Below are 23929 nucleotides of genomic sequence, written 5' to 3'. Positions count from 1 at the left end.
CAGGCCACCTTTATTTTTTTAAAAAGGGTTTCATTTATTTATTTGAGAGAGAGTGAGCGAGAGAGAGCAGGAGGGGCGGAGGAAGAGGGAGAAGGGGACTCCCTGCTGAACAAGGAGCCTGATGTGGGGCTCCCTCCCAGGACTCCAGGACCATGACTTGAGCCAAAGGCAGACGCTTAACCAACTAAGCCATGCCCCCGCCCCCAGCCACTTTATAAAGAAATAATCATTATGGAAAAAAACTGGAATTGAAAAATGTGCCCCAGCATTAGAAATTCTATATAAAACATATAGCTCTTAAGATTGGAAAGAAGAAATATTTTTCTCTTAAACTTAAAACAATGAGATTCCTTTAACTCAAAACAGCCTAAGCTCATTGTCCTCATTATCCTTTTTTAACCAGAGTTGAAGGGCAAAGCTGATAAAAAAAAAATTCCTAATTACACCACTTTTACTCATTAAGGTCTTAGAGAAATTTAAAAAATGGTAAGCCTTTTATAGATTAAGTATGATTTAGGGCTTTATCAATGAGGACAGAGAGGAAGGGAAGTGTCTTACTGATATTTTAAGAATGGAGAAAAAATTTACAAACCAATACAAATGGACCCCACTGCTCTGATGACACTCAGAAGTGTGCCTTCAGCTATTTTACTAATCCTCAGTAAGCGGACCAACGGTGCAATTCCATTCCCTTCACATATTTGATTTTGATGCATCCTGCTGTCCTTACTTAGAGCTATGACTGCTTCACCTCCTGGTCAAGAAAAGCAAGAAATATGTCTGATACTTCAATGTGCTGCTCTGCATTGTGCAAATTTATGCAGAGGAAATAACTTACCAACATACTGCATTTTAGCTGATGGTGACAAAAGCATGTTTATTATAAAGTTGTATCCAATCTGTTCTGCCATATACTTCTGTTGTTTCAGGGTTTGTCCTGCCAAGGCCCAGAGGGCTACAGCTCCTTGTTCCTTAACATCTGTTTGAAACGCCTATTAAAAAAAAATACTCCATTCTTTCAATGAGCATTTACTGAACACTGTAGGGATGTTTTATAAAAAGTCTATTCTAGGGGCACCCGGGCGGCTCAGTCGGTTAAGCGTCTGACTCTGGGTTTTGGCTCAGATCATGATCTCAGGGTCGTGAGATCGAGGCCCGTGTTGGGCTCCACGCCAGGCATGGTCTGCTTGAGATTCCCCCACCCCCCACCAACATGCTCGTGCTCTCTCTCTAAAATAAATAAATAAATAAATAAATAATAAATAAATAAATAAAATCTTAAAAAAAAGTTTATTCAAGAATTGGTTTTAGTTTTCTTTTCACTTTACTGAATTCAGTATTGAATACTTTGTCTAAGAAAAATGACAAGTTACCATAAAGTTCCTACCTTGAGGAGTTTTAAAAGGTATTTACTTAAGGATTTTTCCAGAAATGCTCTCTGTATACACGGGTTGTAGCTAGCCAGTGATTCCACAGCCATTGCACCCTTCACTTGGACACTCAGTTGTTTCCCCTTAAAAAGAGCCACCAGAGGAGGAATGGCTCCCTCCATGGCAACAGCATCCTGAACATCCTTATTGGCACGCGCCACCTCAGCGATTGTAGCAGAAGATACGGCCTTCAACACGTCTTCAAATGAATTCAAGACACAGTTAAATAAACCTTTTAAAAATATAAAAGTGCAACTTATCACTAGATTCCCATATTACAAAATCAAACTTATAGAATGTATAGAAAATTGAGAAAATAAGAAAAATAGAAATAAAACTGTCCAGATTCTCACCACCCAAACAACAAATATTTCATTTACTCTCATTCGCTTTTTAAAGGAAAAGATATATTTAAGTAGTGTTATAGACATATTTAATATAGTTGTACTAAAAGCACAACATCCTGCATTTTAATTTACCAGTAAAACATTTTCCCATTCTTTGTGAGCATCAGTGTCTCCTAAATGTTCCACTGATGAGTGTATCACATTTCCTTATCCATTCACCTTTTTAAAAAATACATGTCATTTCCAACTTTTCACGGTTTTAAACAATAGATAGGAGAAATCTTGGCACTAAAGGTATTTTTCCTTCCTGTTTTTTCCCTTAGTGTAGAGTCCCGGGAATTACTGGAATAATTTAATATATCACAGTAAATTACTTTCCAAAAATGATAATTGCATCTTACCCTTCCATAATCAGAATATGAGAGTTTCAATGTGGCCTTACCTTTTTAAGTATAGATATCATCATTAAGAATAAATACGTACATTTAGCTAATTTGATAGGCAAAAAACTGTGTCTCCTTTTATTTCATATTTTTGGTTACTGGTGAATCTAAATAGTTTCATATATGCTTATTAACCAGTTGTATTTGTTCTCTTTAAAAATTATAGAAAAGTTGCAAGGGTAAGTCTGAGAACTCCCTCAAGATTTAGCAACAATTGATATACTTCCATATATATATATTTTTTTTTTAGCATTTTCTTGCTTTCTGTCATTCAGATTAGTTATCTCTATTAAGGCCTTCTTGTTCATACCCATTTATAAATATATATATATGTGTGTGTACATGTATATATGTGTACATGTATGTATGTATATATATCACTTACATCAAATATATTAAAACTTTTTGTTATGAATATTTTCATCATTCAATCATTTGCTTTTTCAGCAAATACTTTATTGAGGAGCTACTACATGCCAGGCACTGTCCTAGGCATTAGGAAACAGTGATGAACCGACAAGACAAAGTCCCTGACCTTGCGGAACAAGCCAAAGGCCAGAAGTATGAAATAGCAATATGTTCCATACTACTTCAGAGTAAAATAAGAGAGGGAGGGAGTGATAGGAAGTGATGGGAAGGTCATTTTCATTTGGAATGAGAAGGTTAGAAGGGCATATAGGCTATGACAGAAATTTGGGCTTTATCCTGGGTGACAAAGAGACAGTGAATGATTTAAAAGAGGGTAAAAATATGATCAACTTTGCATTTTACATACATCACTTTAGTAATACTTGAAATGTTGTTAAACCCAATAGGTTGGGGTGCCTGGGTGGCTCAGTCGTTAAGCATCTGCCTTCGGCTCAGGTCCTGATCTCAGAGTTCTAGGATCAAGCCCTGCATCAGGCTCCCTACTCAGCGGGAAGCCTGCTTCTCCCTCTCCCTCTGCCCCTGCCCATCCCTTTCTCTCTCTCTCTCTCTGTCTCAAACGAATAAATAAAATCTTAAAAAAAAAACAAAACCCAATAGGTTACTAAAATTAAGAGAGTGTGGGTGGATCATTCTTTTACCCCATACTGCTGCGTCAGTCCAAGATGTGGAAATTCCCACACTCAAGCATGTTGCTCATTTCTCCCATAAAAGGAATAGTGAATTACATAATTTCTTTCTTTTTTTTTTAAAGATTTTATTTATTTATTTGATAGAGAGACAGTGAGAGAGGGAACACAAGCAGGGGGAGTGGGAGAGGGAGAAGCAGGCTTCCTGCGGAGCAGGGAGCCCAACGTGGGGCTCGATCCCAGGACCCTGGGATCATGACCTGAGCCAAAGGCAGACGCTTAACGACTGAGCCACCCAGGCACCCTGAATTACATAATTTCTTAATTGGAGAATCAGTCATCACAAATGCATTTTGTGCATTTGTAAATATGGCTGATATGGCTGAAGTTCTGATCTCTATTTGATTCCTGTGTCTACTTATCAATTGGATCCAAATTCTAAAGGGAGAGGGGCTATCTTAGTGCCTCAATAATCCAAACTAGCTCTAAAGCTCAGAGGAGAGGTCAGGGATTTGGATAGAGAACTGGGAAGAATAGATTATAACCATAACAAAGTTCTGAAGAGTAAATACAATTGCTTAAGAGAGTGTGCTGTATTAAAAAAAAAAAAAAAAAAAAAAGCAGACCAAGAACAGAGCCTGAGGAACTGCCAACTTCAAGAGTTGGATACAAGAAGTTTCATAATGGAGATGGTCTTTATCCAAAACTCTTATGAACAGAATTCCAAAGTTTTCAGATTTCAGAAGGTAACGACTGCATATACTGTCTATTACCTAACATCCCAGGGAGTGTGGAGAAAACACATCTGCAGTGAAATGTGTCAATAATCATTCTAAGAAGGATGAAGTGCTCCTTAAGTTTTGCTGATAGTTTCCAGTTGAAAAGCATTTTGTATACTTTCTGTTACATATTTCAATTTCATACAGACCTTTGTCAATAACACAGAACAGGACAATTGTGTGCCGTGAGAAAGATGAAATGTGAAGCATTACAGGAATGAGAGTATGCATGCAGTCACAAACATAAGTGGAAGAGTGTGAAATAAGCAGCTAAAGATAGGTGAAGCGAAGGCTTAAACCAAACCAAACTCAACAAAGGTTGAGGAACTCCTGGAGACAGGGGTCAAAACTAAGAAGATGTTAAAAAATCCCTTATCTCAAGAAACTGCTGTAACTCTGCTTTGGGGCCATTTTACCTTAATGCATGAAATCTTAGAGTGGTTGAGAATGGTTAAGAAGATACTGGAATTAATAAAATTCCTTTGTGAACACCTACAACTTAACAACCCAGCTAACAGCCAAGAGAATTATTTGTTAAAGCATTAAAATTATAAATGAAGCATTTATAATTTATAAACGAAGAGAAAAATAATTAATAATTTTTTTCCCAAAATTATCTTCCTTGGAATGAGGAGATAATATAGATTATAGTATAGGATAAGTTACTTTCATTTAGATAAGGCAAGAACCCAAAAGAAACAATTTCAACAATTTATTTCTATAGCTTTCTTTCATGAATTTATTTACTGTTTATTTGTTCAAATGGCCTCTATAATTTGTGCTTTATTCTAGCATCTAGGATTTGGAGGATGAAAAAGGATAGGGAAAAACTAGTCCCTGTCTTTACATTTTTTAGGGTGGGGGAGGGCAGAGGGAGAGGGAGAGAATCTTAAGGCAGCTCCACACCCGGCATGGAGCCAGACTCAGGGCTCAATCTCACAACCCTAAGATTAGGGCCTGAACTGAAATCAAGAGTTGGACACTTAACCAACTAAGCCACCCAGGCATGCCCCGCCCCATCTTTAAATTTTAATTAAGGAGATAAAACACAAATAATAAAGAACAATTATAACAAGTAAAAATTCTATGGCTAAAATAAGCATAAAAGCTGGCTCTAATGCTATTTTTTTAAACTTCTTTTTTCTTAAAAGATTTTTATTTATTTATTTATTTGACAGAGAGAGAGCATAAGCAGGGGGAGCTGCAGGTAGAGGGAGAGGAAGAAGCAGGCTCCCCACTCAACAGGGAGCCCAATGCAGGGCTAGATAGATCCCAGAACCCTGGGATCATGACCTGAGCCGAAGGCAGATGCTTAACTGGCTGAGCCACCCAGGTGCCCCTCTAATGCTTTTTTTTTTTTAAATTGAAGCATAGTGGACAATGTTATATTATTTCAGCTGCATAACATAGGGCATAGTGATTGGATGATTCTATGCATTATCGCTAATGCTATTCTTAAAAATGATAAAGTAGGGGCACCTGGGTGGCTCAGGTGTTAAGTGTCTGACTCTTGATCTCAGCTCAGGTCTTGATCTCAGGGCTGTGAATTCAGGCCCTGCACTGGACTACACAGTGGGCGTGGAGCCTACTTAAAAAAAAAAAAAAAAGTAGAGCATAGTTATTGATGGAGGGCCAGTTAGAGCAGATGACCTTAGGAATTTGTAATGAAGGGAAAGGACTTTCAAATGATTTCCCCATACAGAGAGGTTCTTAGAAGATGATAATTTTTAAAAAGATTTTATTTATTTGTCAGAGAGAAAGATTGAGAGCACGAGCAGGGGGAGAGGCACGCAGAGGGAGAAGCAGGCTTCCCGCTGAGCAGGGAGCCTGATACGGGGCTCTATCCTAGGACCCTGGGATCATGACCTGAGCCGAAGGCAGATGCTTAACGACTGAGCCACCCGGGCGTCCCTAGAAGATGATAATTACTTTGAAGGTCTAAAGTAAGAGAAAGCTCTCTTCAACAACCCCCTTATCCATAACCCTATCTTACATGTTAACCAACATATTTTTTCTGTATTTATTCCTGAAAACCTAGAACAGAAAGATGATAAACTGCGGAGGAAGAACAATGGGCAAGCTTTTCCCCAATTTTTTATCCCCTCAAATTTGGGGAAAACCATGGATTTGAAGCTTACCCTGTTATGTGTATGCTCACTGAAATGAGATAATTCTTATAGAACCTAAGAGACCATTTGCAGCACAGACAAGAGCTACCTCATAGCTTGTGATGTTCTTGGTGCTGATATGTACTTCAGAGTGTGATAATTGGCCTAACGACCTGATGACCTAGAATTTTGCTATCCAATATCTAACAGCAAATCTGAAGTTTTTGTGGTAACTTATAAAAGAGTTCCCAAAGATCAATATATGTGTTATTCACACAAGGAGTTATCTACTCAAGTCCCTGGGTATATTAACTGCATTATTTTCATGATTTGTGCCAGTATTTCCATTTATAAAAAAGTCCAATTAAACTTTTATGTTAAACTATGGCTTTGAGAGTCAATTCCTTTTATAAACCAGCATTTGAACTTGAGTGTTCCAGATATTTAGTTTATATTATATATGTGTAGATCCATTCTAAGATAAATCCCGACATGTATTCATATAGCACAAGTCCAACCTGTATTGCTTCACTTAATATATCTGATCACTTAGGAATAATACAGAAGTTGAGGCTCACCTGAATCAGAACTCAGAAATGTGATAAGATGTTGGATGCCTTTATGGTCTCTCACTGCTCGTTGATTTTGTTCATTTCCCATACATAACACCCGTATACAGTTCATTACATTTATGAGCACATTTTCTATGTCTAACTTCAAAAGACTTATCAGAGCTGGGATTCCATTCTACAAATAAATAAACAAAAAATTGATTGATGGGCACGTGATGTCATGAGCACTGGGTGGTATTCGCAACTGACGAATTGTTGAACACTACATCTGAAATTAATGATGTACTATATGTTGGCTAATTGAATTTAAATGAAAAAACAACTGATGAATTGTATAACACTACATCTGAAATTAATGAGGTACTATATGTTGGCTAATTGAATTTAAATGAAAAAACAACTGATGAATTGTATAACACTACATCTGAAATTAATGATGTACTATATGTTGGCTAATTGAATTTAAATGAAAAAACAACTGAATTATATAAGATTTATGCAATCTTTATTTAAAAATATAAGTCTATAATCTTTCTCGCTATAAATATCTGCTTATGTAGGAGAGGATGATTGCCCACAAATGTGTCTACTGGTATGTCACATTAAATGACAGTTAATATAAGTTTGAGCATAAAGTGACCTCCTCTACACCAAAATAAATCAAGGCTACAAGTTCACTGTAACATTTAATAAATCTCTAAAAAGTAAAGCAACTGAGTAAGATTATTGAATACACTGCCAATTTGGAAATACTTGCCATTGCAGGCATTGTGCTGGTAATTGGTAATTATATTTGTGCAACACAAAATATTTTTAAATGTGAATATAATTTCCTAATTCTAAATGGACTAAAGATGGCATTTCCCTCTGTTACCAGAAATAATGCAAAAGTATTAAGAAAGATAAACAGAAACGCAATCTCATTTTCCATAAAGGCAGGAGGCATCTATACTGTTGAGTCACAGTAAGTCTGTGTGAGTTACCAGCAGAGATGAAAGAGATACCCCACGGCTGCTGTCCACAGGAAATGCTAGCAGAGCACAGTTTCCCTAAATGAGTTGCGTCTACTTTGAGGGGCAGAAAAAAGAAATACACAATTCTCTGTCTGAAACAACAGGAATGGGTATGCAGGCTCTCTCCTGGGTCTATTTAGCATAAAGTTGCAAAACTTAAGGAAGGCAAGGATTAGCAATGAATCATACTGACAAGGTGTGTTTGGAAGAAGTAATCTCTTGGTGAGGTAAAAAGGAAGAGATGGACTCTGCACTGTGGAGGAAACAGAAGCTACATTGTGAGGTACTATGTACCAGTCTCTGTTGGCTTAGGGAAAAGTAAAGCTGAAAGGATCCATGCATACAAATCCGTGGCATAAGTCATATCCTTGCTAGCCCAGAACTGGGCCCCTTCCCACATATACTTCCTGCAAATAGCCAGGCCAGAAAGAATGTATCTAATTCAAAGATGAGTAATGATCATAAAGGAACTAGAACAGCATCTGTCCAAATATATTTAAGAAAAAAATAGAAAACCTTATGGCAGATGAAAACGGCTCATCAAAAAAATATTGCCACAAAATAGATGAAATTGTAACCAAAAGTGGTATATTATTATCAATGAAAAAATTAACGAGGCAATCACTTCTATAAAACAAGAATGCACAGGAGAGACATCAGAGCTCAGGGAAGATTTTTTTTTTTTTTTGAGACAGGGGAGATGAAACGAGAGCTGAAAAAGTTCAGGAAAGATGTGGAGAAATGTAAAAGCCAAACTGTAATCAACACAAAAATAAATCAATGCTGAAAAACATAGCAAGTGACAGGATAGGATTGAGAAAAAAAGAAAAATGAAATAAAATGAAACAATGAGTGGAAAAGGGCTAGAGAAAAAATGATAGCTATGTAAGACAGGAAAAGGTGATACAATACACAAATAATTAGTGTTTCCACAGATAGGTGGTCATTTAATTCAGACCAATAAATTCAGTGGTCAGTATTTGACTTTCACCTTACAAGAGCTTTGACACTATTGATCATTTTTTCCTCTTTGAAACACTTTCTTCACTTGGCTGATAGGACAACAGATTCTTCAGGTTTCCTCCTACCTTGCTGGCCATTCGTTCTTAGTCTCTTTTGAGGTCCCTCCAGATCTTTCAACTTTCCCACAGAACCTGGTGACTCAACATTCAAAATATAATATAGAATGTGATCACGTCTCACCGTTTCCACTATTATCATCCTGGTCCAAGACATCATCTGTCATCTGGATTACCATAATAGTTTTTTAATCAGTCTCGCAACATCCACCCTTGCCCACCTATTTCAAAACAGAAGGTAAAGTGATATACATCTCTCCACGAACTTCCCAGAACAAAATCATTCAGTGGCTTAACACACTCAGCATATAAAGCCAAGGTGTCTAACAGTTGCCCACATGGCCCTACATGATGTGTTCCACCACTACCCAGCTAAGCATCTCCTATTTCTCTCCCCTCAGCTACTTTTGCTTTCCTGCTGTTCCTTGAACATGCCAGGCACATCCCAACTTCCATTAACTTTGCACTTGTCTCCTCTGCCTGGAGTGCTCTTCCCAACAGAAAAACATGACATACTCTCTAACCTACTTGAGGTCTGTACTCAAATGCCAACTTCAAATGCCAACTCCCCCCTTCCCTTTCCCTGCTTTACTTTCCTCCTTATCACTTCTTGTCACCTAACATACTATATATTTGGTTTATTTGCTTTGTTTATTGTCTTGCTACTCCCAACTACAAATTCCATGACACTGGGGTTTTGTCTGTTTTATTCACTGCTATCACCCCAGCATCTAGAATAAAATCTGCCATCTAAGAAACTCACAAAAAGTACTTGTGTGAATGGACTAAAAGAATACTACAGGAAAAAAAAAAAATACTTAAACATACAAATTCAGGAAAACATTCCAAAAATAAAAGATGAATATACATGTTGAAAAGTTATACCAAAGGAAAAATAGGTAACTAATGTTGATCTGTCAGTCCTGGACTTTAAAGATAAAAAGAGAAAGAAGACACTAACCATACAGAAGATTAAAAAATAATAATAACAAACTATGACAGAACTAAGATTAAATGTCATGCCAATAAATGTAAATGGGCCATACTCAATAAAAAGTGAAAGGCAAAGCAAAACCTAAACACACTGTATACAAGGGACACACTTATCCTAACTCCAGTTAATTGTTAGGTTAACTGGAGATTTATAAGTTCTAAATAAATAAAGACTAACTCTAGCGGTGGGCCTGGGGTGTCTATATTTCTAATATATTTTCCAAATGATAACCAACCAACCAATAGGAAATGACTCAAAAAAAAGTTAAAAAGGATAGGCAAAGCCATATTAAACATGAGAACACAAAGGAAACAGAGATCATAAACATAATTCTGGACAAGACAGAATTCAGGGCAAAAGTATTACACTGGACAAAAAGAGTACATTTTATGATGTTAAATGACTCAGTCCCTGGTGAAGAAGCATCACCTGAAGAAAAGTATAAAAATAATCTTTTAACTATCTACTAAAAGATCTTAAATAAAACATTAGCAGACACAATAAGGTGGGTGTTAACTGAGGAACTACAGCATGGCAAAGACTGCTTGGTATTCACAAAAAGTAACTTTCTGGTATATAGTTAGACTACATTTTCCAGCCAGAACAGAAATAGCAAAAGTGGGAGTGTTTCGTATAATATCTTCTCATAAACAAGAAGCAACCACATCGTAGAGCTAAGTAGGTACTTGGCCCGCCTTCCACGTTATCCCAGGTGATAGTTTCACCAGATATTTTTGTTGAGAAACAGTCCTCCCTGGGCCTCTTGCACTCCTACATGTACTGGAGTCGCCAAGATCATCACAGCTCTTTCACCTGAGCCATTCCTCAGGATTTTTATGCAGCCAGTAATCTTGAAAGGTGCAGGAACATCTCCCTTCAAAGAATAGGCTGGCTTGCTGACTGCTACCAAAGTGACAGGGGTCTTAAGCTCGAGATTCTTCTGGGGCAACACAAACCCAATGCATGGGCAGCCTCCCTTGGGGCCCACTGTGTTGCCTTGGGAGAAAGGGACACGGGAATCAGACAACTCTGCCGGAGCTCATGCCCTTTGCTGTGCTTGCTCTGGTACTATCTTGCTCTTGTTTACTTTTGGCACTCATGGGATTGTGGCAGGTTTGTTCTTTGCCATCTTCTCTGAGACTGGAGTTCTTCCCCGGGAGTTTCGCCGCTGCATGATAATATGGGTGTGTACCTTTCTAGCTTCTATATAAGGGAATTATTGTCAGTCAAAATGATATTCTATGAAAAAAAAACTTACGTATTTGGCAATAACATCCTTGTTTTCAAGTTGAGCAATGTCATATAAAATGACAGCACAGCGAGAATGTAGTTCAGGCTCATCAGAAGCCAGCAGGCTGACGAGAGCTGGAATGCCTCCCGCGTCTACTACAGCATGCACTATGCTCGCGTGGGTTGAGATATTACTCAATAACCCAACTGTTTTGCACTGTACTTTTATTTTGGAACCTTTTAATAGATTAATTAAGGCAGGAATGGTACCTGTAGTGAAGAAATCAAGAAAAAAACACGAATTATTTGTAACCATTTATAGTTAACATATTATGATAAAATCTAAATAATGGTTATGGTCATGGCCATATAAACAATTAGCAAATAATTCTATGAAATATTTATAAAATTATTTGAAACTATATGAATATACTTTTTTCTGTCTTCTCTACAGCTCAGGCAACCCTCATTGTTCGCATATTTGATGTTCACACAGCACACAAGCCTGTATCTCATATTGGCAACTTAAAGCCACCTTGGAACCATGGACTTTTGGCTTAAGATGATGCACGAATAAATTCTTTGAGCTACCATATGACAGAGTTCAGTTTTGATATTTCATCCAATTTTTGGGGTGGTATTTGCACAATTAGTTGAACATTTTATTATATTTTACCCATTTTTTTTTTTTTGCAAGCAACTGAAAACAAAAAGTGCTGAATCTAGTAAAAAGCAACTTTAGCTTCATTAATAACAATTGATTCAAGGATGGGGATCACTGGACAAGGTGAAAAATAGAAAATCTGGCTTCAGCTAGATGCTTATATAGCAGTTCAATGTGAGAGAAATAAAAGAACATCCTCTAGAGCACACAAGAGATGCTGGGGGGCGCCTGGGTGGCTCAGTTGGTTAAGCGACTGCCTTCGGCTCAGGTCATGATCCTGGAGTCCCTGGATCGAGTCCCGCATCGGGCTCCCTGCTCGGCAGAGCGCCTGCTTCTGCCTCTGACCCTCCCCCCTCTCATGTGCTCTCTCTCTCTCATTCTCTCTGTCTCAAATAAATAAATAAAATCTTAAAAAAAAAAAAAAAGAAATGCTGGGGAATATAACAGGTAAAATTAGGGCTTTATTTATTTATCCACTTGAAATGAAACCTCCTTCATGACTTATCTATGGTTCGCTTTTTGGACACAGAGCTTTTTGTACATGTTTTTAGGAACACTAAATAGTTTTAGGATACTACCTATATTTTTTATTCAGTCAACAAATATTTATGGAGCATTTCACGTGTGCCCAAAATCTACATTAGAGCTGTGCATACCATACTGGACAGTGCAGATAGAACATTTCCATCATTTCAGAAAGTTATATTGGATAATGGTGTTCTCAAAACAACCCAATGAGGTAGGAATTATTTGATTAACAAGGAAATTAGGGTTAGAGAGGGCAAGCAATTAGCCTAAGTTCTAAATGCAGAGCTAGTTACAAACCCAGGGCTGACACAAAAACAGCTATTTTTAAAAGTTTTTATTTGAACGCCAGTTAGTTAACATACAGTGTAATATTAGTTTCAGGTATAAAATATAGTGAGTGATTCAATACTTCCATACAATACGCAGTGCTCATCACAAAAAAACCTGCTGTTTTTAATTTAAAAAATAAATTGTGTAAATACAGAATAGGGATAATTTCCAAGTGAAAGTAAATATAAAAGGTAGTACAGTAAGTAATTTAATATCATTTTTGATATTGCAAAATTTTTAGAGAAGTGCTTATAAAGTTTTTTGATCATGTGCAATTTCCATGTGAAAAATAAAATATAAAGTTGTCAGAGAAAGACAAATACTATATGATTTCACTTATATGTGAAATCTAAAAAACAAAATAAATGAATAAACAAACAAAAAGTAGAATCAGACCTCTAAATACAAAGAACAAACTGATGGTTGCCAGACAGGAGGGATGTGGGGGGGAATGGGTAAAAAAAAAAAATGGGTGAAGGGGAATGGGAGATACAGGCTTCCAGTTATGGAATGAATAAATCATAGGAATAAAAGGTACGGCATAGGGAATATAGTCAATGGTATGGTAATAACTTTGCATGGAGAAGACATAAATAGACATTTTTCCAAAGAAGACATCCAGGTGGCTAACAGACACATGAAAAGATGCTCAACATCACTCATCATCAGGGAAATGCAAACCAAAACTACAATGAGATATCACCTCACACCTGTGAGAATGGCTAAAATTAACAACACAAGAAACAACGGGTGTTGGCGAGGATGCAGAGAAAGGGGCACCCTCTTGCACTGTTGGTGGGAATGCAAAATGGTGCAGCCACTCTGGAAAACAGTATGGAGGTGCCTCAAAAAGTTAAAAATGGAACTATCTTACGGTCCAGGAATTGCACTACTGGGTATTTATCCAAAGGATACAAAAATGCAGATTCAAAGGGGTACATACATGTTAAATACCAATTAATAAATACACACAGAAGAAGATGTTTATAGCAGCATTATCAACAATAGCCAAATAATGGAAAGAGTCCAAATGTCCAATGACTGATGAATGGATAAAGAAGATGTGGTGTGTATCTCTCTCTCTCTCTCTCACACACACACACACACACACACACACACACACACACACACACACACACACAGTGGAATATTATTCAGCCATCAAAAAGAATGAAATCTTGTCATATGCAATGACATGGATGGAGCTAGAATGTATTTTGCTAAGTGAAATAGTCAGAGAAAGACAAATACCATATGATTTCACTCATATGCGGAATTTAAGAAAGAAAACAGATGAACATATGGGAAGGGGAAAGAAAAAAAGGGGAAAGGGCAACAAGCCATAAGAGACTCTTAATGATAACAAACTGAGGGTTGACGGAGGGAGGTGGGTCGGGGATGGGCTAGATGGGTGATGGGTATTAAGGAGAGAACTTGTTATGATGATCACTGGGTGTTGAATGTAAGTGATGAATCACTGAATTCTACTCCTGAAACCAATACTGCACTGTATGTTAACTAACTAGAATTTAAATAAAAATTTGAAAAAAAAAAAAAAAAAAAAAACATTGCGTGGGGACAGGTGGTAGCTACACTTATGGTGAGTATAGCATAATATATACAGTTGTTGAATCACTATGTTGTACGCCTGAAACTAATATAACATTGTGTGTCAATGATACTCAAAAAATATGTATAAATATATATTTATAAATCAATAAAAATAAATATTTATATCTATATATATTTGTCAGGTAAAGGAAGTGATCTTAGAAAAAAGAAAAATGGAAACTTAAAATCAACTAAAATGTTTCCTCTACAATTAAAAATAGATTTTGAGGGGTGCCTGGGTGGCTCAGTCAGTTAAGTATCTGCCTTCAGCTCAGGTCACAATCCCTGGAATCAAGCCCCACATTGGGCTTCCTCGGTGGGGAGCTTGCTTCTCCCTCTCCCTCTGCAGCTCCCCCCGCTTGTGCTCTCTCACTTTCTCTCTCGCTCTCTCTCTCTCTCAAATAAATAAAAACTTAAAAAAAATAGATTTTAAAGTGATTGAACATAATTAAAGCCCTACAAAAAATAGTGTAAGCAAAAGACAGTTAATAGATTTTACATCACCTGCATCCAAAATATATTTCCAGTATCCATCATTTGCTAAGCAAATTACTTCCAAAGACATCACGGCCATCATCCTTCGTTTATAGCTTTCACACTGCAACATTTCTGGTAAGTGTTCCACAGAAAAACACATGTTATAATTTTACAAGTAGGAATGGAATGACTGATCTGCTTCTGTACAGGCCAAGTGAAGCTGTGAGTTGAGATCACCACTATCACCACCAAATGCTATTCATTAATTCCCTCTGTGCATGGCCTTCTGTGAGGTGCTGAACAGATTGCAAATGCCCATCATCTTTGAGGTTTTATAATCTATAGAGTTGATAAAAAAAAAATCTGAAATTTTTTATCTTTGGTCTGAATGACTTAGATTGACTGGTCATATGGTTCAAGTACACTGGGAAAACAGTATACCTTTCTCTTGCCTGAAATCAGCTGCTGAATAGAATTTGAATGTGGGGGCAACTGGGTGGCTCAGGCACTTAAGTGTCTGTCTCTTGGTTTCGCCCCAGGTCATGATCTCATGGGTTGTGAGAGTAAGCCCTGCATTGCTCCACGCTCAGTGGGGGGTCTGCTTCAGATTCTCTCCCTCTGCCCCTCCCCCCACTTGTGTGCATGCTCTAAAATAAATAAATCTTTAGAAAAAAATTTGAGTGTGAGTTTTAAAGATGGCAAAGTAAACTACATTATTGTCAATAAAAATTTAATATCCATTAAATCATATATGAAGCTTTATACATTTCCTGAGGATGAAGAAGACACTTCAAAAAATCTTAAACGAACTTATACTCCAGACAAGATAATGTAAATAAATATATATGCTTCTTAACAATGTCTATAGTACAAGAAAAAAAAAACACATAGAAGTATCCTTTCCTGGTCTCTCTTTACCCAACCCCTTGTCATAGCAAATCTGGTCCTAATCCTACCTTGGCTAGATTCCTCCATGGAGCTCTCTTTTAAAATTCAGCTACTACTCAAGAGCTAAAACTGGAGGTGTCTAATAAACTTTGACTAATGCTTCCTTTCCTCATAGTGGAAATGGGCGCTATGAGGAAGGAGGGCTATTCCAGGGCTCAAAGAAGCAATGGCCAGATGCTCACTGGTTATTGTTGTGTTCAAGTCATTATCAGCACTTGCCAACAATGGCTGCAGGAAGGAGTGGCTGTCGGGACTTTTTTGTGCCATTAGGCTATTCCTGTCGGGCTGGTTCTTCCAACTATTGAGGTATTTCAAATGCGTTATTCTCTTAAAAGTAACAGGATGGTCTTCTGAGTTCCTCCTAAAAATGCTGGGATATAATGATATATATGCATGCAAATAAACACTGGAAACACTCTCTAGTATCTCTTGGGGCTGATACAATTAGAATGTGTTCCCAGTACCCAGTAAATTCCAAAATCAGGTATTGAGCCACTTTTGAAACTAATGACTCAGACTTCTTGAGACAGTAGAATGGAGTTGAAAACCTTAAATATATCTTATCCCATCCTAAAATGAGTTGTTGGGAAAGCCATCAGTTTTCATTCCCCAATTGGTTTTATTTTTGCTTTAGTTTTATTTTAGTAATGTAATACAAGCTCATGATTCAGAGTTAAATGTTACTAAAAGGCCTATAAAAAAATAATAGTGGTTCCTTGCTTCACCCTCTCCACTTTTCTGAGTTCATCTCTCCAGATATAACCACTTTGGACTCTCTCCCTATACCTCCTGTGATTTATATATCTCCATATTTCCAAATACTTACACCCACTTTCACTATATCGATTTGAGACATCATCGATTGACTTCATGTTATGGTAAAGGAGAAGCTAGCTCTTTCAACACTGTGCTGCCATTTCCTCTCTCCCCTTCCCCATGTTTATAGTATTCAGTTAAATTAGTATTCCATACTTACATTATAATGCCTATACAGATATTATTCACAAGTAAGCATTGTAGTGTACTACAGTTTTGTCTCCTTTCTTACTTTTGTTTTTCCTGGAGGTAAAATTATTTCATCTGCTCCGTGTTCATTGTACCTATTGGGAATGCCTCCCACATTTTCCCTTTGGCGTGGGTACACAGTTTCCATTCTAGGACTTCCCTTTGCTGTCATCTTTGAAATCCCCTTTGCTTTTCTTTTGGGTCAGACTCCCAATTTCCTGTTTGTTGAGAATTCCTGCCTAAGTCTCTCTAGGTCTTTTCTGGCTAGCCTCAGCAGAGAGTATTCCTGACTGGCACTTTGGGTCCTAGAGCCTCCTAAAAGGATTCATGGTCGAAGTCTGAGAAGTCCTCAGCTTCCCCACTGTTGGCTTGGAATGATTTCTCCAGCCTGCTAAGTCCTAGACTTGCCTGCTTCCAGTATTTTGTTGCTATGGTATCCTTTTCTGTTTTCTCTTGAATGTTTGTTTCCTGCTGTTGCTGATGTTCTTCTTTAAGCTCCATGTAATTTTGGTGGGGTCTTGGGAGAGAGTAAAATTAGATGTGTGCATTCAATTAATTGTCCTAGTAGCCCTTACCCTTATAATATTTCTGGCTAGACTGAATCCAAATTTGGAAAAAAATCTCCAGCAAAATTTTTCACAAAACATTTATCAATATATGAGGAAAAACGTTGCTGAATCTTTTAAATTGGAAAGGAATAAATTGGAGGGAATCTTTGTCACTTGAACTTTAATTTCCTTCCTCTTTCCGTGTTTGTTTTTGTTTGTTTTTGATTTGCTTTTTTGATGGAGAAGACGATATATGGGCTTTTGGAGAAAGTTGGAAAATAAAAATATAATTGTATAAAATATAGTCTGGGTTATTCTTTGATTTTAATTTGGAAATAAAACTACTTTTGTACACACAAAATATAGTTCAGTTTTATTTGTATTTCTGGTTTTAGCTAAAAAATGTTTATTTTATGATCTTTATTTAAAATATGATGCATGTATTATTTGATTTGCTTTATTTCAGAGTAAGCATCAATGATTAAGCTGAATAATAATCAGAACATTCATTTATAAAGAGATTATGTGTTGTATACTCACCTACTAAAGTTTTCCAAACCGGGAGTTCAGGAATATTTAACTCTATTATATGCTTGAGAACCTCTGTGTGAAAGGTTAGCACTGATAAATGAATTATATTATTTCCTTTAATATCTGTTTTTCTCCAGTTAGCACCAAGAGAAAATAGGTACTGAACAGTGTCCAGTGCTCCTGAGGTGGCAGCCAGCAGCAGGGGGGTACATTGAGTCCTAAAAATCAAGGGCATATTACAGTAATTAAGCACAAGTGTTATCAGCACATTTTACACACGAGGAAACTGAGGCTCGGGTAGTGTTCCAACCCATTTATTCTTCGTGTCCAGTTCTCAAATCCCAGCTTCCTTATCGTGGCAGAAACTGAGTTTCTCAAAATCCCACTATCTGCTTTTTAGATAGTGCAGATCTTTCGGTTAGGCACGTGGCTGCCCTCCAAATAGTACGTTTCCCAGCTTCCTTTATGGATAGCTATGACCACATAGGCCTAAGTTTGGCCAACGAGACGTTAGTAGAAGTTACATGGGCAACTCCCTAAAGAGAAAAGGAATGTGCCATTACCTTTCATTTCTTTTTCTCTTCATGGCTAAAATACAGGCATCACAATGAAAGCAGGAGGTGCCGTTTTGTACTAGGATATGGAAACCACATGTGAAGAAGCAACGAGAGGAAGACTACGTGTTCACCTTGTCCGAACTACAATATTGTGGCATACATTTGTCACAGCAGCTTCAACTGTATCTTAACAGATCTACTGACTAGCAGTGTGACCTGAGGCAAATAGGGTTACTTCTTTTTTGTCTGTCAAAGAATGAGGGTAACAACACTCAGCTCACAGTGTTAGTGTCAGTGATGAACAAGGTGCTTAGTGCAGTCTTGATACATATTCCCCTCATTCTCTTTTCACCATGTCACACGCCTCAAAGTTATTTTTTATCCTTATACCCATGCTTTCCTCTCTTCATGAAACCTCCCTTCTCTTGCTGCCTGTCCTTGAATTTTCACCTCTGTTCAGCTAGCCCCAGACCTCTTTCTCGCCTCTATTCCCTTTTTCCTGGGTCTGTGGAAACTCTTGTTTTTTATGAATAAACATCTCTTCACTTTCTCCCTTTTGTACTTCAAAAAGACTGTTCTCTTGTTTTCTTTATCCTACTCCATGGTAGGAATAATGATTACTTCTACTTTAACACCATCACTCTGATTTTCCTCATATGAAAAATATACTATCACATAAATTATGTTTCTCTTTTCAGTTGCATATTGCCATTCCCCCTGCCCTGTGGGGTCCTCTTCCAGGATCTTAGCTCATGAATTGCCTCACCAACATGACTTCAACATCCATGCTAATGACCGTCTGTGTGCTGATCTCTCGGCTCCTTGTCCTACCTTCATTTGTGCTCCACAGTCATACACACCTGCATTGTCACACTCTTCATTAGCTCCACATAGATCCCAACCTCAGTAACTGTCCTCTCTATGAATCCTTTTTCCTTACGTTCATAGATAGCTTCTTACTTCCACCTCTGATATCCAACTGTTTGACCTTTTGCAATCTACCAGTCTTTATCCCCACGCCCCTCTTCTGCTCAAAGACACATCATCACAATATGACAGAACCAGAGCTGACTTGGGTCTCCACATTCCTTGGCTCTTTCCAGAATCTATTAGTTAGAGAATCTATTAGCAAGAGACCCTGGTGTCCTGAAAGCTTTCTCTATATACATCTCTGCCCCCACCTAGAGGGAGGGTTAATTTCTTCACTGAATAATAATGGCCAGGTTATGAGAAGACCCAGAAATATCTGAATGAAACTATGCCTAAATCATGTTCAGAGATTCAAAACGATAACCTGTATTTCAATTGCTATCAAGACTGTACCTTCAGGAGAAGTTATACCTCCATCCTAAAGGTTGGTCCTCTGCTAAATTATGAAATAGAATTGTGAAATAGAAGCTAAATTGTGAAATTGTGTTTCCCTATTTCAAAGTTACTTTCTTCTTCTTTTTAAAAACTTGTTTTTAAAAGATTTTATTTTTGAGTAATCTCTACACCCAACCTGCGGCTTTAACTTACAACCCTGAGATCAAGAGTCACATGTTCTATCCAACTGAGCCAGCCAGGTGCCCCAAGGTTCTTTTCTTCTTTTTAATGTGTCTCTCTTCTGGATACCATTAGATGTTTCTCCTGTTATCTGAGGCCTATCCACACTAGTCTGGAGCACTTGAGCTGCCTCCTGGTTGGTTAGGTTCCAATTTAGAGCACATTTCTCCTCCCTAGTCTCAGGCTTCTTCCAGAGCACTTGGTAGTTAACTTGATAAACTAGTCTGTAGAGCCACACCATTGAGATAGCATGGATAGGCTGGTAGAAGTTCTGTCTTTATACATTCTAAAGGTAAGTGGTAGACGAAGAAGATAGTGACCAGGACAGAGTAAGCCTTACTATAGTCTTTCACATCAATGATACCAACCATTCCTTTTAGTGTCAGTGTTTGGGGCAAGCCACGAAAACAGAAATTTATATTTTTACAAATGCTTAATAACTTACTCAGCTGTTGCCTCTGCTTCCAGCAAACTAGGATCCTTTCTATAGAGAGCAATGATGATACCAATATTGTCATAGAAAGCAGCAAAGTGAATTGGCATCCAACCTCTTTTTTCAGAAAGCGTGTAATCAGCTTTGAAACAGAGTAGACAGATGGTTGTTTCCAATGAGCAAGCCTGTGCAGCCAGATGTAGAGGTGTTGGACCTAAAATGGATGGACAATTACTTAAGTGATCAATATCTAACATGTCTATCTAAAACATATGTCTTTTGGGGGCACCTGGGTGGCTCAGTGAGTTAAGTGTCTGCCTTCGGCTCAGGTCACGATCCCAGCATCCTGGGATCGAAGTCTGCCTCTCCCTTCCCCCTGCTCTTGTTCTCTCTCTCTCTCCCCCTCTCAAGAAAATAAAATCTTTAATAAATAAATAAATAAATAAAATAAAATGTCTTTTGATATCCATCCACAGAGCTTTTTTTTTTTTTTTTAAAGATTTACTTATTCATTTGAGAAAGCGAGAATGAGAGAGAGTACATGAGAGGGGGGAGGGTCAGAGGGAGAAGCAGGCTCCCCGCTGAGCAGGGAGCCCGATGCGGGACTTGATCCCGGGACTCCAGGATCATGACCTGAGCCGAAGGCAGTCGCTCAACCAACTGAGCCACCCAGGCGCCCCATCCACAGAGCTTTAATACTATGATATAAAAGCTCCAAGATAAGCACTAAAAGGATTAATTTAGGCAATTCTATATGTCTTTAACTCAGGATGTCTGACCATTAAAAATCAATCCTTCTTTATAAGTTAAGAATAACATTGAAAATATTAAATATTTGAAAAATTAAGTCAATGTATAAAATAGTCTTGTGATCAAATAAGCTGTTTCTTGTTTAAATTATTTTCCATTTTATTTAAATGTTTCGTAGTAGGAAGTAATATCCTTTGAAATTGAAGGAAAAATACGCTCACAAAAGCCCTCCATGTTACAAAATCCAGTGGGTGTTTTTCAATTCTTACCTTAACCTCTCAACAGTAAGGTTCTTCCTCTTTAAAATATTTTTTTCCCTTGACTTTTGTGATATCATAACCTCCTGTTTCTCTCCTATCCCTCTGGCTACTCCTTCATAATCTCCTTTAGAACGTTCTCACTGTCCTGATGCCTGCATGAGCCTTAAGGCTCTGTCTTGGGCCTTTTTATCTTTGCAGTGACTTCATTTACCACCTAAAAGTTGGTAACTCCCAGGATTATGTCTCAGATCTGTTTTTATCCTCCAAGCTCCACATGTTTTTCTCTAACATCTCACTAGGTGTCTCCACACACCACTTCAAACTTAACATGTTCCAACTGAATTATCTTTCCCTCCAAACCTGGTCCTCTTTCTCTGCTGCCTAAATCAGTGAAGAATATCACCATCCAGCCAGTTCTACAAACCAGTAACCTGAAAGACTTCTTAGTATCTCCTTCTCATCTCATCTCCATAACCAGTCCATCACCAAGTCTAAGTATCTGTACAACCTATCTTTACTGCCACCACCTCCCCACTCTAAGCCTCCCACCTTGTTCTTGCCCTTCACCAACCCATTATTTCAAAATATAAATCTGATCTTCTTATCTGCTGGCTTAAAACTTTTCAGTGGCTTCTCAAGGCCATCTGATCATGAATATAGGAAAAGGATCCACTGGCTCCAATTTAACCTGAACTGCAAGCTATCCCCCTCCCACCAAAAAACCCACAACATACACAACTTCTCTTCATCTGGGCCTTCTTGCAGCTCCTCAAATGCAGGGTAGCCAGCCACATGACCCAGCTTGCCCAGGAAAGGACTCATCTATGCCTGTTGCCCGAGGAGGATGATTAATAGTGCCTCTTCCATTTTCAAGTCTCCCTGATTTGGATGGTGAATTATCCGGTCACCTTGGGCTATTCCTGCTGTCTGAGAGCTTCCTTCTCCCAAACAATGCTTTTCTGACCAGCGTCCAGCTAACTCATATTTCTCAGCCTAAATGGTAATTCCTCAAACAATGCTTTTCTGACCAGCGTCCAGCTAACTCATATTTCTCAGCCTGAATGGTAATTCCTCAGTGAAGCACTGGTTTTCTCCCAACTCAGACACTTTCAATGGCCTCCGGCCTGCCTTCCTTGTCTAAGCTTTGTATCATAGCTTTTGATCATCTGTAATATCTGACCTGATTTATCTATCTAAAATCACTGCTTAGCCTTCTAGTTTCTGGTCAGGCATGGAAGGCGCTTAAGTCACCATTCTGTCCTAACAGCAAGTAGAAAACTAAACAGACTGAGAAATCAACAACTCTTCCTGGATATGATTGAGAAGTGAGGTCTCAGGGCAAAAATGCTGCCCCCCAAAGTTGGAGATATAGACAGACTGATAGAGAGGAGCATAAGTGACTGAAAAGAAACCTCCACAGGACCTAGTGCTAGCGTAGTAAAGCTGCCTCAGCCCCTCCAGCCAACCTAGTAGTCTTTAAGTTTTAGCAATCACCCTTGGCCCAAGTGATTGATTAACCTTTCATTGTTTAACTATAGATTATGCATTCTTTCCCAGAAAGAACAGAAGGCTTCTGCACAACACAAAACAGAAACTGGAACCTCTTGCACGGCCCCTTGGCACTAAGGAATCAGACCGCTCTGCACAACCCCCTCTCACAACCTCCAGGCACGAAGATAATGAAGATAACGTCTATAACGGACACCACTGAGTCTGCCTGTAATTAAAGAAATGTAATTAAAGAAATGTAGCTGATTTACAGTTAACTGCCCTAAACTCCTTCAAAAATCCTTCTTGGGCCAGGCAGAAACCTTGGAGTTGGCCTTTGGACAAGTCTGCCTTCTCCCCAGGTGGCCAGCCTCCTGAATAAAGTATTCCTTTCCAATCAAAACCCGTCTCTCTAGGGGCACCTAGGTGGCTCAGTCATTGGGCGTCTGCCTTCGGCTCAGGTCATGATCCCAAGGTCCTGGAATCGAGCCCCGCATCGGGCTCCCTGCTCTGCGGGAAGCCTGCTTCTCCCTCTCCCACTCCCCCTGCTTGCGTTCCCTCTCTTGCTGTGTCTCTCTCTGTCAAATGAATAAATAAAATCTTTAAAAGAAAAAAAAAACCTCGTCTCTCAAGAATTGGCTTTTTGAGTAGCAGGCAGCTGAACCTGGGTTTTGGTAACAGTAGGAAAATCTGAACTATAATTGACAAATTGCTGGTGGCTCATTGTGGATAAGTTGAGGAGTTAAAACTCGAGGGGGACCCAGTCCCAGGGGGTCCCCATGCTTTAGTGAGTTTTAACTCCAGAAGTTTGACCAGGTCCTCATGGTAGATATCAGAGAAAGATCCCGTCATGCTTGTGGGGTGGGGGTGGGGGAGGTGGGGGGGGGGGGCGGAGAGGCAGGGGTAAAGGAACCATTTTGAGATATACCAAAGCATTCCATTTCTCTTAACAAGGCTTGCCCTCAGGAGAAACTATTTTACCAGAGCCTAACCTGCTGGGTTTTTATCAGAGCCTAACCTACCTGGGGGGAAGGGAAATACCCAACTCTGGCCCCCCTCCAGCCACCCTGCCACACCTAAGGTGGGGGCCAGGACTGACGAGTACATGTGAAGTTCACAGTCCAGGAGCACAGGCTCCCCAAAAGACTGAGACCTAATCATACTATGGAACCTGGTGGTTCATTTCAATCAACAAAAGGCTGTT

The 23929-nt window shown here is 38.6% G+C and overlaps 2 protein-coding genes across 4 annotated transcripts in view; one reads left to right on the top strand and one right to left on the bottom strand.

Annotated features, from left to right (window-relative positions):
• The window catches only part of OSGEPL1 (O-sialoglycoprotein endopeptidase like 1), a 52439-nt gene extending 29123 nt beyond the window's left edge, over nucleotides 1-23316 (top strand). The window contains exon 7 of one of the 3 annotated variants that reach the window (XM_064586818.1): nucleotides 22795-23316. In XM_064586818.1, the coding sequence (XP_064442888.1) occupies nucleotides 22795-22948 (154 nt within the window). In that variant the 3' untranslated portion in view covers nucleotides 22949-23316. Of the gene's footprint in view, nucleotides 1-11504; nucleotides 14139-22775 lie in introns of those variants that run through there. The other 2 variants (XM_064586820.1, XM_064586823.1) reach the window with 2 other exon arrangements.
• ANKAR (ankyrin and armadillo repeat containing) overlaps nucleotides 1-23929 on the bottom strand; it is a 74845-nt gene that overhangs the window by 17233 nt on the left and 33683 nt on the right. The window contains exons 9-16 of the mRNA XM_045868364.3: nucleotides 20240-20441; nucleotides 17702-17910; nucleotides 14688-14792; nucleotides 11079-11320; nucleotides 6741-6909; nucleotides 1388-1629; nucleotides 839-992; nucleotides 593-754 (exon numbers count right to left, since the gene is read on the bottom strand). Coding sequence (XP_045724320.1) covers nucleotides 593-754; nucleotides 839-992; nucleotides 1388-1629; nucleotides 6741-6909; nucleotides 11079-11320; nucleotides 14688-14792; nucleotides 17702-17910; nucleotides 20240-20441 — 1485 coding nt within the window. The remainder of the gene's footprint in view (nucleotides 1-592; nucleotides 755-838; nucleotides 993-1387; nucleotides 1630-6740; nucleotides 6910-11078; nucleotides 11321-14687; nucleotides 14793-17701; nucleotides 17911-20239; nucleotides 20442-23929) is intronic.

The sequence above is a fragment of the Mirounga angustirostris genome, unplaced genomic scaffold, assembly GCF_029215605.1.
Source record: "Mirounga angustirostris isolate CCGP_5_RB_7025 unplaced genomic scaffold, mMirAng1.0.hap1 SCAF_3, whole genome shotgun sequence".
Lineage (NCBI taxonomy): Eukaryota > Metazoa > Chordata > Mammalia > Carnivora > Phocidae > Mirounga > Mirounga angustirostris.
Note: the sequence above shows the minus strand (reverse complement) of the source record. Positions and strands in the feature narration are given on the sequence as shown.